Source organism: Poeciliopsis prolifica, unplaced genomic scaffold (genome assembly GCF_027474105.1).
Source record: "Poeciliopsis prolifica strain line A6 unplaced genomic scaffold, Auburn_PproV2 SCAFFOLD058, whole genome shotgun sequence".
Lineage (NCBI taxonomy): Eukaryota > Metazoa > Chordata > Actinopteri > Cyprinodontiformes > Poeciliidae > Poeciliopsis > Poeciliopsis prolifica.
This window is the reverse complement of record NW_026562433.1, coordinates 1,308,380-1,324,742: the sequence shown is the minus strand read 5'-3', so window position 1 is coordinate 1,324,742 and position 16,363 is coordinate 1,308,380. Positions and strand designations below refer to the sequence as shown.

Sequence of the window (16,363 nt, the reverse complement as noted above, 5' to 3'; positions counted from 1 at the left end):
ATAGTCTTTTTTTTTAGTCTTTTGACACCACCACATTTCAGAAAGGTTGTCACTCCTCTTGACAGATAGCTTTGTCGTTCACTGCAGCTGGTTTTATATGGGGAGTATGTATTAATTCTTTAAAACATAAATAAAATAGCTGACATTTTATTTTATTGTCAGCTATTGAACCACTCTGCTACTTTTGGTAGCAGTGGTTCAACATGTCACTACATCATAAGGTGGTTTCAGCAAAAACAAAACAGCAACATAGAGATATTAAAATATAATTTGTACTTTTGAATTCTTGAGTATTTCTTTTTAAATATGTGTTCTTATGACTACTTATGTATTTTCAAAAGTAAGATATTTAGTACTTTGACTTGAATAAACTTTTGAATGAGCGACTTTTATTTGTAGTTGCATAATATTTGACCACAAGTACCAATACTTTTACTCAAGAACTATAACTGAGTACTTTGTCCAACACTGGAAAAAAATATAAATTAAGATCAAACATTCTGTATCAATTTTTAAATTATTGCAGGTGTTGCATCACATGTTAAATGTCCACAGCTGTTCAAATGACAGGGCTAATCAGAACAATAGGTTGTACTTGCTGTGTTTTCTATTGTTTTGAATAATCTCATGTAGCTGTTTTGTAAAAAACAATATGGGCATTTAATAAAAAAAGGAAACTAATCTGTTACATTTTTTACACAATTTATTGCAGAACACAATGCTGGAAATAAAAGTTAAAATGGAAAAGGTCAAAACATTGACAGATAAAGAAAACAAAAAAGAATTTATGAAAAACATTAAATTTAGCTGATATTATTTTCAAGCTATGAAAAACATTTTTTGCTATTTGGTAAAAAAAACAAACAACAACAGCCTTTCAGCGTATTTCTTTGTGAGGCTTATAAAGGCCTTCAGGAAAACGTAAGGAGCAGGAAACAATGACTGCTATTGTCATTTTCATTTGATTCCTGATCTGCATTGTTCATGTCCTAGAAATAAAAAAAACAAAGAAGTGTCACTTTTTTTGTTGTTGTTGCTTCCTTCCTTTCTGCTCACAGAACCGCACAAGTGCACTTACATGAATGTTTCTTCTTCATATCATTCCTTTTTTGTTTGCTTCAAGATCAGAAATTTTCAGGCTGTATTCGTCTTCTTTTGCTCCTCAGGTGATTTCCTTCAATATGGAATTTTGTTGTTGGTGTAAAAGAGGTTCAGAAAGAAATACACCATCCTCCAAGTCACGGTCAACTTTTCCTTCATCGCTTATTGATTTTCTATTGCTGCTGTTGTTAACAGTTGTGATTTCCTCTGTAATTGTTTTTATCATTAATTTAGTTTTACCTTTACCACCAGGAGAAAACTCCCTAATATCTACTTCTATGGTTTTGCACTCAACTGCAGCCTGATTTGAACCTTGTCTCTCGACCTCAGCGCCCTTTGACCTTTTATTTCTGTAACTCTGAAAGTTTTCTTGTCTTGTTTCTTCATCTCTTTTAGCCTCCTGGTTTCCTGTCAGTGTTGCTGCTATCTTATAATTTTCATTTCTTCTGGTTTTCTTCAAATTACATTCATTTTGTGTATCATGACAAGAATGGATTTTTTGTTCAGTGTTTTCCTTTTGCATATCTACTGTGCTTTCCTGAGGACTGTCAGAATACGCTCCCACTGTCCTGTCAGTGTTATCTTGATTCTCTTTCTTTCCTTGATCTGATCTATTTCTTCTTTCCTCTTATCTGACTCTTTTGTTCGCTTTTTCCACCATCATCTACCTTTGGCTTGTCTTCATGAACATAAGTTTTGTCAACATTCTCTGTTTCTTGTGTTTTAGCAGCATCGACTCTCATTTCTTTTCTTCTTTGGTGTTTATCATCAATATTTGGCTCATCTGGAGTTAAACTTTGTGGTATTTTACTGAATCCTTTATTCTGAGGATCCTGTGAAGAAAAGGTTTCTTTCAAATGACTGACTGCCTCACCAATCTGCTCCATTTCTTCTAGTTTATTAAGTGCAGCTCTTTCTGCTTCGTTACGATTATATCTCATATTTTCAGCCTCATCATCAGCCCCTGTTTCCTCTGATTTTGTGATCAGTTTGTTGCTGTTTTCTGCCTCATGTTTTCTCCTCTCTTCATCTATTCTGTCCTCTGCTGATTCCTGCTGTTCCAAGAGGTTTTTGTGAAACGCTGCAGGTTCAGTACTGTTTATATTATGATCATAATTCATGTCTGGCTGCATATTTCCAAAATGTGTTGGTTCTGTTTCTCCCTGAATTTGATCTTCTGCAGTGAGATGATTTCTGTTTTCCTCCTGCTCCTCTGCATCCTCCATTATTATGTCTTGAGGATATTTTGTCTCATCCTGACTCAATTCTTCAGTCTGTCTCTCTCTGGCTGGTTGTTCTTCAGGTAATCTCTGTTCATCTGCATCAATCTCTTCTGACTCAATTATTCGCTCTTTTCAGGTTTAGCTTCAAAGGACATGTGATCAACTTTTATCTTCTCGTCAGAAATATTCCCATTAAGTGTTTCTGTTTCTTCACCTGGCTGCAGATTCTCCTCCTTTGGACTTTGGTCCTGAATTACGCTTTGGTTGTAATCTCTGACTGAACACGGTTCACTGATGACACAATCTGCAACTATAACACAAAACATTTTAAATTGAGACATTCTGTGAATTAATCCAATAAACTTTTTGAAAAGTGGAACAATTTCATTCAATATGTTGATTCTCACCTTTCTTTCTGTAAAATAGAAGATAGGCGCTTACAGACCTAGAAGAGGGAATGAAAGAAAGAAAACAGTTTTATTCAACCAATTAACTAAACCAACAAATTGCAACAATCCAACCCCAACCCTACTAATAATCCCACTAAAGGTTTTGACAGTTTTCCTCATAAACAAACATAACTCAGTGTTTGCAGCGCAGTGTGGTGGAGTAGTATTTTGTTTCTTTTGGATCAAATGTTTTACTGTGTTTTAAAGCAACCCGGGCAACAACACATTAAACCACAGTAAATGAAAAGGTAATTTCATGTAAGGAACAAATTAGGACACCATACGCATAATTAGTGCATCATTGCTCAACGTTTTGAGGTGCTGCTTCAACCTCAAACATTAAGTGGTGCGCTAAGAGAACATCATGGAGAGATAAGACAGCTGCCTGGTGGCTTTAGAATGGAAATTATAGCAGCTTATGTCTTTCTTTGCACAGTGCACTGAGAGTGATGTTTATCCTAGTCCTTCCCAATGTCTTATTTCATCTCTAAACAGGAAATGAAGCAAATCTGAAATGTGCCAAAGAAAAAAACATATTCAGATAACTGAGTGTATTAGAGATTTTTTCAGAAATGCCTCTGAACATTTTTGATGTTTGATCTCAGGTGATTTTTAATTCATTCCATCAAATGGGTTTTTAAAGCCAAGAAATGAAAAGTTGAAAATCTGTGATTGGATAATAACAATCATCTCTCTTCAACACTCACGGTGCAACGTTCACATCATCAGGAAAAGGATTTATGCCAAGCTGATAGAAGGAAAAAGCAAAGGATTTAAATGACTTTTATTTTTCTTTTAATGCATTTTTAACAACTTGAATGTTGAACAAAGTTCTTTGATAAAACAAAAAAGCTTTAATTAGTTTTACCTGTGTGACTGATCCGTCATTAAAGATGAACCATTCGTCTCCTTCATCCTTGCACTTAATCACTGCCTGATAATGTCCTCCTCTTAAATCACCAAAATGCTCCACAACTGCATAAAGCTCATATGTCTGATTCTGATCAACAAGTAAGAATATTAATCAGAATAAAGAAAAACAAAACAACTATTCCTCATTATGACTTGTACTAAATAAAATACATTGGATATGTTTACCTCTGTATCCTAATGGTGTGAGGAACATCAGCATTACAGTGGATTTTGATGTAAGACATGAACTGATAGCTGAAGTCAAACCTCTTCAGCATCAGAAGCAGAACATCTGGATGATGAGTTATTACATATTTCTGAAGGACAAAACAGGTATATATATGTATATATAGTCATTAAAAATATTGTTAAAATATTTCTGTGTTTTCATTACTTCACCATGTATTGTGTAATCTGATCATTTCTAATATTCACTCACTCTGGTAGCATCAACTTTAGCGTCACAGATTTCACAGTACACCTTGTTATCGCCATCGAATATCGTTGGTGTGAAAAACATCTTGATGCCATTTTCCTAAAAAAAAGAAAATGGATTGATACTGGGAAAACAAACTGTAACCCTTAACATTACAAAATTTGACTTTATCAAGTTATATTCTCAGACAAGCAAATATTGCATATTACAATAATTAATAACTGTCAGAATCTTAGGACAAAGTTTCCATTGAAATGAAGCTGGAAATCTTTCTACATTGAAAACGTTGGATATATCACAGGGACTTTTACTCAGATGCAGACCAAGGTGGGAGTATTCATTAAACTGTTAAAAGCCAAAACGATCTACAGAAACTCATCCTCACCACACTGTAGTTTCCACCAGGTGAATCTTCCAGTTCAAGAGGAAGATGCCAGAACGGTCCTATACTGTCAGTCACTGTCTGACATTTTAAACAAGTCGTCCTGTGACTCAGCTGTCCATGAAAGATCTGAAACACATACAAACATACCATGCATTAATGGATATATGAGCATGATTATGTTTCCTTTCATACCTTATGCAAGTTATTCTTTCCAACTGGTAAATGTACCTGTGCTGCATCTTCACTGGTCTTCCTTAAGATCCTCTCAAAGTATTCTGCTGCATCTTGCTGTTCATACACTAGAAGAAGTCAAGACATTCGAAATGTTTTTGAGGAACTTTAGTTAAAGACGCAGCAAATTGTGTAACAGTTGTGCTTTTGTATCCATAATTATTCTTTATAAAATATCTTCAATTTATTTTCTACAAAATGTTGCATCTTTACTGAAACATAAAAACGGATCATCCTGATTAATATCAAACTGTACCATTGTTGACTCCTACAGCTCTCAATATATGATATGGATCTGCTGTCCGTTGCAGTAATTCTTCAAACAATCCTTTAAGATGATGATCAATGTATTCCTGACTGGGACTGGTAAGTCTAAAAACAAAATACAAATTAATATCAAATACTCAGGTGGATTTCAGAAATTTCCCCTTCAGATACAAACTAAAAACAAACCTGATCACAGCTTCTCTGAATTCTTCTGTCATGAACAGAACCTGCAGCACACTGTTCAGGTAGTCCGTTGCTCCATGGTTGACCAAACCGTGGTACTTAACATCTGGAGGAATTAGATTGAAAATGTCAATAAAATTTCAGAACTGACTGTCAGAAATTACTCAAAGGTTGTCTGTAGCGTGAAATGTTGGGTTACAGGAACCTGTGCTGACCACTTGGTGCTCTTATCACAAACGCTCTGAAACTCCCTTTGAACTTCTTCCCATTAGTTGCTTCAGTCATGAATAACTGCATATAAAGTCAAACTTTACTGCATTTTTGTCTACAACAGTAAAATACTTGAGATGATTCTTCCCATTTCTCTCTCATAGCCACAACCGAGTCAGCTGCTCTGATCACTGTCAACAAAAGCAGAAATAATGCTGAGTAGGAAAACGTGGACAGGAGTGAGAGAGTGATGTGTCGTTATCATCCTGCTGTGTTTTCCACCTCAACTCTTGTTGTTTTTAGAGATCATGTCCAAACAATTACAGGAGTCTGCCAAACTTCAGATTGTGATTCTTCTCTCGTTCCTCAGTGGTTTCTCATTTTAGTCTCATCATGCTTCCATTTTACCAGGTTCCTGTTTTGTGTCTCAGCTCTACACAAACAGGATGTTTAATCCTCATTTTCCATTATTCAACACCTGCACCTCTCTGCTTACATATAAACTTCAACCAAACCCAAAAGAGACATGATTTCTCTTTGATATCGATGTGGTCACAAATTCTGTGTTTCAAACCATACAAATGAAAAAGTTGATTTAATCTGATGAATATATGTAAAGTATTTGAGTCAAATAGCAGAAATAATAGTGCTGCCCTATTGGTAGACAAATGATCATGTGTTTTAAGAATATGTATAGAAAGTTGTCAGATAATACAACATCCAATGAGTCCAGTTGAATTCCTGATCTAGAAATTGAAAGAGTATGGAAAAGCTGCAACACTAATGAAACCTGATGGGTCAGACAAGCAGAGCATCAGAGAAGCAGCCAAAAGCCTGATGTATAAGTTGCAGGAATTTTAGGAGGGAAATGCCACCACTCAATGCAATCTGCATTGTTTGTACTGGTGTATATGTTTTATTTTGTGGAGAAATAAGACAATTATTGTTTGATTTTTTTCTTATTTTTTGCCTTCGCTTTTTCTGTTTGTAAAACTTCTTTTTTGTGTCATTTTTTAAAACTTATATTATTTGAAACAACACAGATTGAACAGTATTTCACATCACGTCAAGTTACATAATCTCAAAGAAATAAATCGGACATTACATTCAAACACTTGGTGCTTAAAATCTCCTTTCACATTTACTTAATACTGATTTGTTTTTATTTGGACATTTTTTGTTGACGTTTTTTACTTCTAATTGAGTATCACATTGGTGAAGTAACGCCACTCCTGTTTGATTACAGCACTGATCTTCTCTTGCCATAATTATTACTCAGAACATAAAGGAGGTTTTACCTGCAGGTTTATTCCACCAGCGATTCATTTTGTCTCCCTCCTGGCGATCAGCTCGGCTGCAACAAAATCAATGTGTGTAGAGCTATTCTAATTTCTAGATGGAAGAAAATAATCAATATAATGTAATAATGAACGTACCTTAATATTCACACTTTGAGCAAAAACTCCAACTGATTTTAGACGCTCAATCTTTGTTATACTTTGTTTTTCTGAACACTTTCTGTTTCTCTTCTCGTTTGGTGTTTTGCTGCGATCATGTTGCATTCACGTGCGGTCGGGAATTTTGCATTTTAAAAAGAATAAATAATTGTAGACCCGCTCGTTGAAATCGTGTTAAAACTTTGATACGCAGATAATGTTTCGCTCTATGAACAGTTTGACAAACTTTCTCAATATGAAAGGGAAGTAAAAGCCACATTTTGGACTAAATTGAATGGAAATTAAGAAGAATTCAGCTTTTATTTTATAGTCTTTTTTTTTTAGTCTTTTGACACCACCACATTTCAGAAAGGTTGTCACTCCTCTTGACAGATAGCTTTGTCGTTCACTGCAGCTGGTTTTATATGGGGAGTATGTATTAATTCTTTAAAAAATAAAATAAAATAGCTGACATTTTATTTTATTGTCAGCTATTGAACCACTCTGCTACTTTTGGTAGCAGTGGTTCAACATGTCACTACATCATAAGGTGGTTTCAGCAAAAACAAAACAGCAACATAGAGATATTAAAATATAATTTGTACTTTTGAATTCTTGAGTATTTCTTTTTAAATATGTGTTCTTATGACTACTTATGTATTTTCAAAAGTAAGATATTTAGTACTTTGACTTGAATAAACTTTTGAATGAGCGACTTTTATTTGTAGTTGCATAATATTTGACCACAAGTACCAATACTTTTACTCAAGAACTATAACTGAGTACTTTGTCCAACACTGGAAAAAAATATAAATTAAGATCAAACATTCTGTATCAATTTTTAAATTATTGCAGGTGTTGCATCACATGTTAAATGTCCACAGCTGTTCAAATGACAGGGCTAATCAGAACAATAGGTTGTACTTGCTGTGTTTTCTATTGTTTTGAATAATCTCATGTAGCTGTTTTGTAAAAAACAATATGGGCATTTAATAAAAAAAGGAAACTAATCTGTTACATTTTTTACACAATTTATTGCAGAACACAATGCTGGAAATAAAAGTTAAAATGGAAAAGGTCAAAACATTGACAGATAAAGAAAAAAAAAAGAATTTATGAAAAACATTAAATTTAGCTGATATTATTTTCAAGCTATGAAAAACAATTTTTGCTATTTGGTAAAAAAAAACAAACAACAACAGCCTTTCACCGTATTTCTTCGTGAGGCTTATAAAGGCCTTCAGGAAAACTTAAGGAGCAGCAAACAATGACTGTTATTGTCATTTTCATTTGATTCCTGATCTGCATTGTTCATGTCCTAGAAATAAAAAAAACAAAGAAGTGTCACTTTTTTTTGTTGCTTCCTTCCTTTCTGCTCACAGAATTGCACAGGTGCACCTACATGAACATTTCTTCTTCATATCATTCCTTTTTTGTTGTGCTTCCAGATCAGTCTCAGAGGGAAAGTTCTCCCTGTATTCGTCTTCTTTTGCTCCTCTGGTGATTTCCTTCGATGTGGGATTTTGTTGTTGGTGTAAAAGAGGTTCAGAAAGAAATACACCATCCTCCAAGTCACAGTCAACTTTTCCTTCATCGCTTATTGATTTTCTATTGCTGCTGTTGTTAACAGTTGTGATTTCCTCAGTAATTGTTTTTATCATTTAGTTTTACCTTTACCACCAGGAGAAAACTCCCTAATATCTACTTCTATGGTTTTGCACTCAACTGCAGCCTGATTTGAACCTTGTCTCTCGACCTCAGCGCCCTTTGACCTTTTATTTCTGTAACTCTGAAAGTTTTCTTGTCTTGTTTCTTCATCTCTTTTAGCCTCCTGGTTTCCTGTCAGTGTTGCTGCTATCTTATAATTTTCATTTCTTCTGGTTTTCTTCAAATTACGTTCATTTTGTGTATCATGACAAGAATGGATTTTTGTTCAGTGTTTTCCTTCTGCATATCTACTGTGCTTTCCTGAGGACTGTCAGAATACGCTCCCACTGTCCTGTCAGTGTTATCTTGATTCTCTTTCTTTCCTTGATCTGATCTATTTCTCTTTCCTCTTATCTGACTCTTTTGTTCGCTTTTTCCACCATCATCTACCTTTGGCTTGTCTTCATGAACATAAGTTTTGTCAACATTCTCTGTTTCTTGTGTTTTAGCAGCATCGACTGTCATTTCTTTTCTCCTTTGGTGTTTATCATCAATATTTGGCTCATCTGAAGTTAAACTTTGTGGTATTTTACTGAATCCTTTACTCTGAGGATCCTGTGAAGAAAAGCTTTCTTTCAAATGACTGACTGCCTCACCAATCTGCTTCATTTCTTCTAGTTTATTAAGTGCAGCTCTTTCTGCTTCATTACGATTATATCTCATATTTTCAGCCTCATCATCAGCCCCTGTTTCCTCTGATTTTGTGATCAGTTTGTTGCTGTTTTCCGCCTCATGTTTCCTCCTCTCTTCATCTATTCTGTCCTCTGCTGATTCCTGCTGTTCCAAGAGGTTTTTGTGAAACGCTGCAGGTTCAGCACTGTTTATATTATGATCATAATTTATGTCTGGCTGCATATTTCCAAAATTTGTTGGTTCTGTTTCTCCCTGAATTTGATCTTCTGCAGTGAGATGATTTCTGTTTTTCTCCTGCTCCTCTGGATTCTCCATTATTATGTCTTGAGGATATTTTGTCTCATCCTGACTCAATTCTTCAGTCTGTCTCTCTCTGGCTGGTTGTTCTTCAGGTAATCTCTGTTCATCTGCATCAATCTCTTCTGACTCAATTATTCCGCTCTTTTCAGGTTTAGCTTCAAAGGACATGTGATCAACTTTTATCTTCTCATCAGAAATATTCCCATTAAGTGTTTCTGTTTCTTCACCTGGCTGCAGATTCTCCTCCTTTGGACTTTGGTCCTGAATTACGCTTTGGTTGTAATCTCTGACTGAACACGGTTCACTGATGACACAATCTGCAACTATAACAATTTAAAACATTTTAAATTGAGACATTCTGTGAATTAATCCAATAAACTTTTTGAAAAGTGGAACAATTTCATTCAATATGTTGATTCTCACCTTTCTTTCTGTAAAATAGAAGATAGGCGCTTACAGACCTAGAAGAGGGAATGAAAGAAAGAAAACTGTTTTATTCAACCAATTAACTAAACCAACAAATTGCAACAATCCACCCCCAACCCTACTAATAAACCCACTAAAGGTTTTGACAGTTTCCTCATAAACAAACATAACTCAGTGTTTGCAGCGCAGTGTGGTGGAGTAGTATTTTGTTTTCTTTTGGATCAAATGTTTTACTGTGTTTTAAAGCAACCCGGGCAACAACACATTAAACCACAGTAAATGAAAAGGTAATTTCATGTAAGGAACAAATTAGGACACCATACGCATAATTAGTGCATCATTGCTCAACGTTTTGAGCTGCTGCTTCAACCTCAAACATTAAGTATGGTGCGCTAAGAGAACATCATGGAGAGATAAGACAGCTGCCTGGTGGCTTTAGAATGGAAATTATAGCAGCTTATGTCTTTCTTTGCACAGTGCACTGAGAGTGATGTTTATCCCTAGTCCTTCCTAATGTCTTATTTCATCTCTAATCAGGAAATGAAGCAAATCTGAAATGTGCCAAAGAAAAAACATATTCAGATAACTGAGTGTATTAGAGATTTTTTCAGAAATGCCTCTGAACATTTTTGATGTTTGATCTCAGGTGATTTTTAATTCATTCCATCAAATGGGTTTTTAAAGCCAAGAAATGAAAAGTTGAAAATCTGTGATGGGATCTTCTGTGCAGGATAATAAAAACAACTTTCATCTCTCTTCAACACTCACGGTGCAACGTTCACATCATCAGGAAAAGGATTTATGCCTAGCTGATAGAAGGAAAAGCAAAGGATTTAAATGACTTTTATTTTTCTTTTAATGCATTTTTAACAACTTGAATGTTGAACAAAGTTCTTTGATAAAACAAAAAAGCTTTAATTAGTTTTACCTGTGTGACTGATCCGTCATTAAAGATGAACCATTCGTCTCCTTCATCCTTGCACTTAATCACTGCCTGATAATGTCCTCCTCTTAAATCACCAAAATGCTCCACAACTGCATAAAGCTCATATGTCTGATTCTGATCAACAAGTAAGAATATTAATCAGAATAAAGAAAAACAAAACAACTATTCCTCATTATGACTTGTACTAAATAAAATACATTGGATATGTTTACCTCTGGTATCCTAATGGTGTGAGGAACATCAGCATTACAGTGGATTTTGATGTAAGACATGAACTGATAGCTGAAGTCAAACCTCTTCAGCATCAGAAGCAGAACATCTGGATGATGAGTTATTACATATTTCTGAAGGACAAAACAGATGTTCATAGTTATTAAGAATATTCCTAAAATATTGTTGTGTTTTCATTACTTCACCATGTATTGTGTAATCTGATCATTTCTAATATTCACTCACTCTGGTAGCATCAACTTTAGCGTCACAGATTTCACAGTACACCTTGTTATCGCCATCGAATATCGTTGGTGTGAAAAACATCTTGATGCCATTTTCCTAAGAAGATGAAACTGAATTTATGTCTTTAACAAAACTCTCAACAAGAAACACTTGACAGTTAAAAAAAAGCTTTGATCTGATTTTACCAAGTTATATGTTGAGACAAGCGTTTATCACATATGGTAGTAATTAATACCTCTGTTAAAAACATAAGCCTTCATGTAAAATGTACATGTAGTCTAGAGTTTTACCCACAGAACAGAAAGTATGTTTATATCTAAATGTGAAACTAATTTCAAATCAAATTTTATTTGTATGGCACATTTCAGCAGCAAGTGCTTTACATCATCACAAACACAAAAACACAAAGTCATGCAACATAGAATCAACAACAAAAAGTCATGCGCCATCATTAAATTCGTAATTGATTAAGTTTCAAATACAACTCTAAACAGGCGGGGTTCAGTCGAGATTTAAAGGAAGTCAGTATTTTAGGTGTTTTCCAGTTTTCCAGATAAAGCAGATCTTTAATATATTGTGGTGCTGAGCCGTTCAGTGATTTATAAGCTAATAGTATTTTAAAGTTAATTCTTTGAGCTACAGGGATCCAGTGGAGGGACTTTAAAACTGGTGTTATGTCTCTATCTTCCTGGTTTTAGTGAGAACGCGAGCAGCAGCTTCTGGATCAGCTGCAGCTGTTTGATTGATTTGTTGGACAGACCTGTGAAGACGCTGTTACGGTAATGGAGGCGACTAAAGATAAACGCATGGATGAGTTTCTCTAGATCTTGCTGAGACATTAATTCTCTAATTCTGGAGATGTTGTTAGAGATGCTCAAACCTCCAGCCAAGACATATAGTGTCTTTGTTTAGGCTTAGTGCTTGACACAAATCATTAATGCTCTGTAACATTAATGCTCTAATGTTACAGAGCATTAGTGAACAAATAGGATCATGAAGAGAAAGTAAGCTACCCAAAACCGTCAAACTCTTGCATTCAACACAAAATATTTTTAAAGTTCTTTTTGCTCTCAGTTTAATTTCTTAAGATACACAAATTCATCAACTTTCTCTCAAAAGCAGAAACCACTTGTTCATTAAACTGGTTCAAGTACAACAACAATTTCAAAAGAAACAAGTCTGCATGCAAACCTGTGAAAAACATTTTCTTTTCATGACAGAGTTATGCTCTGTTTTTATAGGTCTGTCACTTAAAGTCTCAAAATGTTAAAAAGTTACATAAGAGACCAGTTTGCCAGGCTAGATTAAGAAAGTTTAATTTGAACTTCTATTTGTAAGTTAAATAGGGAAAATGAAAGCTCTCTCTTAAAAACCATTAAAACCATCTCTATGGGTTCCCAGTATTTGGATGGTAAAGTGGAGTATTTACTGCTATTCTTTGTTCAGTTTTTCAGGCAATACGGAAGTGTAAACGTAACGCCCTGTTCTATAATAAACTTTGTGATAAGGAAACATTGCAACACGTTACTGCAATGTGCTGCAGTGCAGTTAAACCCATTTGCTAACCATCGATGGTCAGTTCCTTTAGTTCTGTATGACCAGCATGGATTTCAAAGCCATATTCCAGAGTTTAAATCTGACTAAATTACACCTCTTTCCTGATTTATTTTTCAAAATTAAACATGCTATATTTTATGTTGTTCTACTGTGGGAAAAAGTGTCAGTTTTGTTGAACTTTAACCCTTTGTGACAGTAAAACATTAACTTGTCAGATTCTCACCACACTGTAGTTTCCACCAGGTGAATCTTCCAGTTCAAGAGGAAGATGCCAGAACGGACCTATACTGTCAGTCACTGTCTGACATTTTGAACAAGTCGTCCTGTGACTCAGCCGTCCATGAAAGATCTTTAACACATACAAACATACCATGCATTAATGGATATATGAGCATGATTATATGTTTCCTTTCATACCTTATGCAAGTTATTCTTTCCAACTGGTAAATGTACCTGTGCTGCATCTTCACTGGTCTTCCTTAAGATCCTCTCAAAATATTCTGCTGCATCTTGCTGTTCATACACTAGAAGAAGTCAAGACATTCGAAATGTTTTTGAGGAACTTTAGTTAAAGACGCAGCAAATCATATAACAGTTGTGCTTTTGTATCCATAATTATTCTTTATAAAATATCTTGTCATGTTTCATCAATTTATTTTCTACAAAATGTTGCATCTTTACTGAAACATAAAAACGGATCATCCTGATTAATATCAAACTGTACCATATTTGACTCCTAAAGCTCTCAATATATGATATGGATCTGCTTTCCATTGCAGTAATTCTTCAAACAATCCTTTAAGATGATGATCAATGTATTCCTGACTGGGACTGGTAAGTCTAAAAACAAAATACAAATTAATATCAAATAGGTGGATTCAGAAATTTCCCCTTCAGATACAAACTAAAAACAAACCTGATCACAGCTTCTCTGAATTCTTCTGTCATGAACAGAACCTGCAGCACACTGTTCAGGTAGCATGTTGCTCCATGGTTGACCAAACCGTGGTACTTAACATCTGGAGGAATTAGATTGAAAATGTCAATAAAATTTCAGAACTGAGTGTCAGAAATTAGTGAAAGATCTTCTGTTACATAAAATATTAATAAAACAGCAATAACATAGCAAGTCATGATTTTTAATTGAAGCAACTCTTTGATGAAAAAGACTGACTGCTTGTTATCCAGAAATACCACACCGATGTTCTGCTCACCTGTCTTTACTTAAGAACGAGCTAACGTTCAGCTTTACAAAAGAGCAGTTTTGACATTGTGAATAAAATGAAGTGCAGTTTGATTATTATCATTATTATCATTATTTTACAATTACAAATCTAAAAAAAATATTCTGCATATATATTTACTCTTAAACCCAGAAATAAAATCCAGTGCCACCATCTGCCTTGAGAAGTCACCCAGTTTATAAATAGTTTCATATCAATTTAATCTCAGTATAAATCCAGTTGTTGTGTGAGAACCAGATTGGGGCGGCATTGACTCAGGAGCTCGAGTCGATGCCACATCTTCTGGTGATGGTGGCAACGGCAATAGGATTTTGTTCTGTAATCGGCGGGTCACTCCAAGGTGCTTCACACTACTTTCAGTCATTCACACATTCAGAAGCTGATTGATGGTGGTGAGGTATAATGCAGCCACAGCTGCCACAGGCAGACTGACAGAAGCGAGGTTGCCATACAATTGTTGCAAGCATTAAGCATCTCTATTCAGTCTGACTGACAAAGAGCTGCTTTGGAATGGAAAAATCTGACCAAAGATCCGCAAAGTTGGTAGGAAAATGGCAATGATACTTGTCTAACTCCAGTAACAAGTTGGCTTACTTGTGATTCCAAATGCATGGCACGGTTTTATTTGCACAAACATTAGAAAGACAATTATTATTTCCCTTTCACCTAACATTTGCTCACTGCATTGTGCTCGTCTGTCGCATCTCCCAAAACTCCCAACAAAATACCCAGAAGTAGTAATGTGACAAAATAAAGTTAAAGGGTTATGAGCTACACAACGTCAAATATTTCATATGACATGGATAGTAATGAGTTACATTTACTATGGTGAGGTTTTGGTAGAGAAAATGTTTAATTGCATAATGTTTTTTTCTTTTTTTTGCTTTTTTCTTAAGTAACAGCATTTAAGTTCTTCAGTTACAGTTCTATTACGTAAGTACAATTTCTGGTTGCTCTATCCATCTATGCATCTGAATTTTCAAAAGGTAATTTATACAGAAAGTCTCACCATTTGAGGTAGTTTGTACTGAATGAATTTGTAGATGTGTTTATTTAGTGGCAAAGTGTTCTGAGATTTATGCTTAATCACATCACTGCAAGCCAATAAATTGGATCTTGTCTTCAGACACTTAATAATCAAAATCTCCTCGCACACTTATAAATTTTTGTTTGTATTTTACTTTTACCTGAGTAATATATTTGTGAATTAATTCCACTCTTGTTTGTTTATAGCTGGGCTACTTCTCTTGTCTTAGTTACTGAGGATATTATTCAGGTTTTACCTGCAGGTTTATTCCACCAGCGATTCATTTTTTTTCTTCCCGCTGGTGATCAGCCCATCGGCTGTGGAGGCTGCAACAAAATCGAGGAATCAAATGTATTTCTAATGTGAGGACAGCAAAAACTCAAACGCAAAAGAAAACAACAAACTCACCCTGAGATTGACACTTTTTGTTGACATCCACTCGATACAAAAACCCCAACTTCTCTCAGACGCTGTCCGACATTTCTTACATGTTAATGTGTAATTGAAACTCTCCTGATACTTTCTGTTTCTCTTCTGTTGACGCCAGAAGCGATGTTGCATTCAGGGACGGTCGGACATGTTGCAAAAATCCTCAAAAAAAGAAGAAGAAGAAGAAGAAGAAGAAGAGAACTAAACAGTCGAGACTTTTTGATTTCATGTTAAAACTCTGACACGCAGATTGTGATTCAGCCGAAATGAACATTTACTGCATGGAAGACGTGGAAATGACAGCAAGTTTAATTTTAGCTTAAGACAAAACATCGAGGGGAATATAATGGTATTTCGTTTATAACATCACCTCTTGACCTTTTGAGTTAATACTGTCTCTGTATTAAACTCCCTTAAAGACACAAGTTTATTCTCCTCCCATATTTAAAATATTGTAACTTCCTGTACTTTTCTGGGGGATGTGCGATGCATAGGTTTTTTAATGCATGAAAGTTTTGAACATGAGGATATCACAGTGATTTGATCTAATGTTAAGATGCAACATAAGTCATAGGTCAGATTTTCTGATGATTTTCAGTGGTACTCTGTGAATTACCTGACTTTTTTCTGCATCAAGAGGAAAATTTGGTTTTAGTTAAGAACACCCACAAACTACGCTTTATCTCTGAAACATGTAGTTTTGTCAAAGAAAATCTGTGTTTTGTTTGTTCGTTTTTATTTATTTACTTATTTTTATCTCTGAACACTGATTCAAAATCATTAAAACACTTTACCACAGTTTGCT

General features: G+C 35.0%; 2 protein-coding genes across 2 annotated transcripts; both read right to left on the bottom strand.

Annotated features, from left to right (window-relative positions):
* Nucleotides 1–1,052: 1,052 nt before the first annotated feature.
* On the bottom strand, nucleotides 1,053–6,912 carry LOC129379452 (ubiquitin carboxyl-terminal hydrolase 17-like protein C). Its single transcript, XM_055060235.1, is given in 15 exon segments — nucleotides 1,053–1,114; nucleotides 1,117–1,721; nucleotides 1,723–2,452; nucleotides 2,455–2,634; nucleotides 2,732–2,769; nucleotides 3,481–3,521; nucleotides 3,642–3,781; nucleotides 3,879–4,002; nucleotides 4,125–4,220; nucleotides 4,507–4,632; nucleotides 4,735–4,805; nucleotides 4,994–5,109; nucleotides 5,191–5,293; nucleotides 6,696–6,751; nucleotides 6,834–6,912. Coding segments are annotated over 14 exon segments (2,460 nt in total). The 5' UTR covers nucleotides 6,724–6,751; nucleotides 6,834–6,912.
* Nucleotides 6,913–7,889: 977 nt separating this feature from the next.
* LOC129379383 (uncharacterized) lies at nucleotides 7,890–15,625 on the bottom strand. The gene is given in 14 exon segments (XM_055060144.1): nucleotides 7,890–8,496; nucleotides 8,499–8,759; nucleotides 8,762–9,796; nucleotides 9,897–9,934; nucleotides 10,668–10,708; nucleotides 10,828–10,959; nucleotides 11,058–11,189; nucleotides 11,302–11,397; nucleotides 13,082–13,207; nucleotides 13,312–13,382; nucleotides 13,583–13,698; nucleotides 13,775–13,877; nucleotides 15,386–15,455; nucleotides 15,538–15,625. Coding segments are annotated over 13 exon segments (2,466 nt in total). The 5' UTR covers nucleotides 15,414–15,455; nucleotides 15,538–15,625; the 3' UTR covers nucleotides 7,890–8,209.
* Nucleotides 15,626–16,363: the final 738 nt, after the last annotated feature.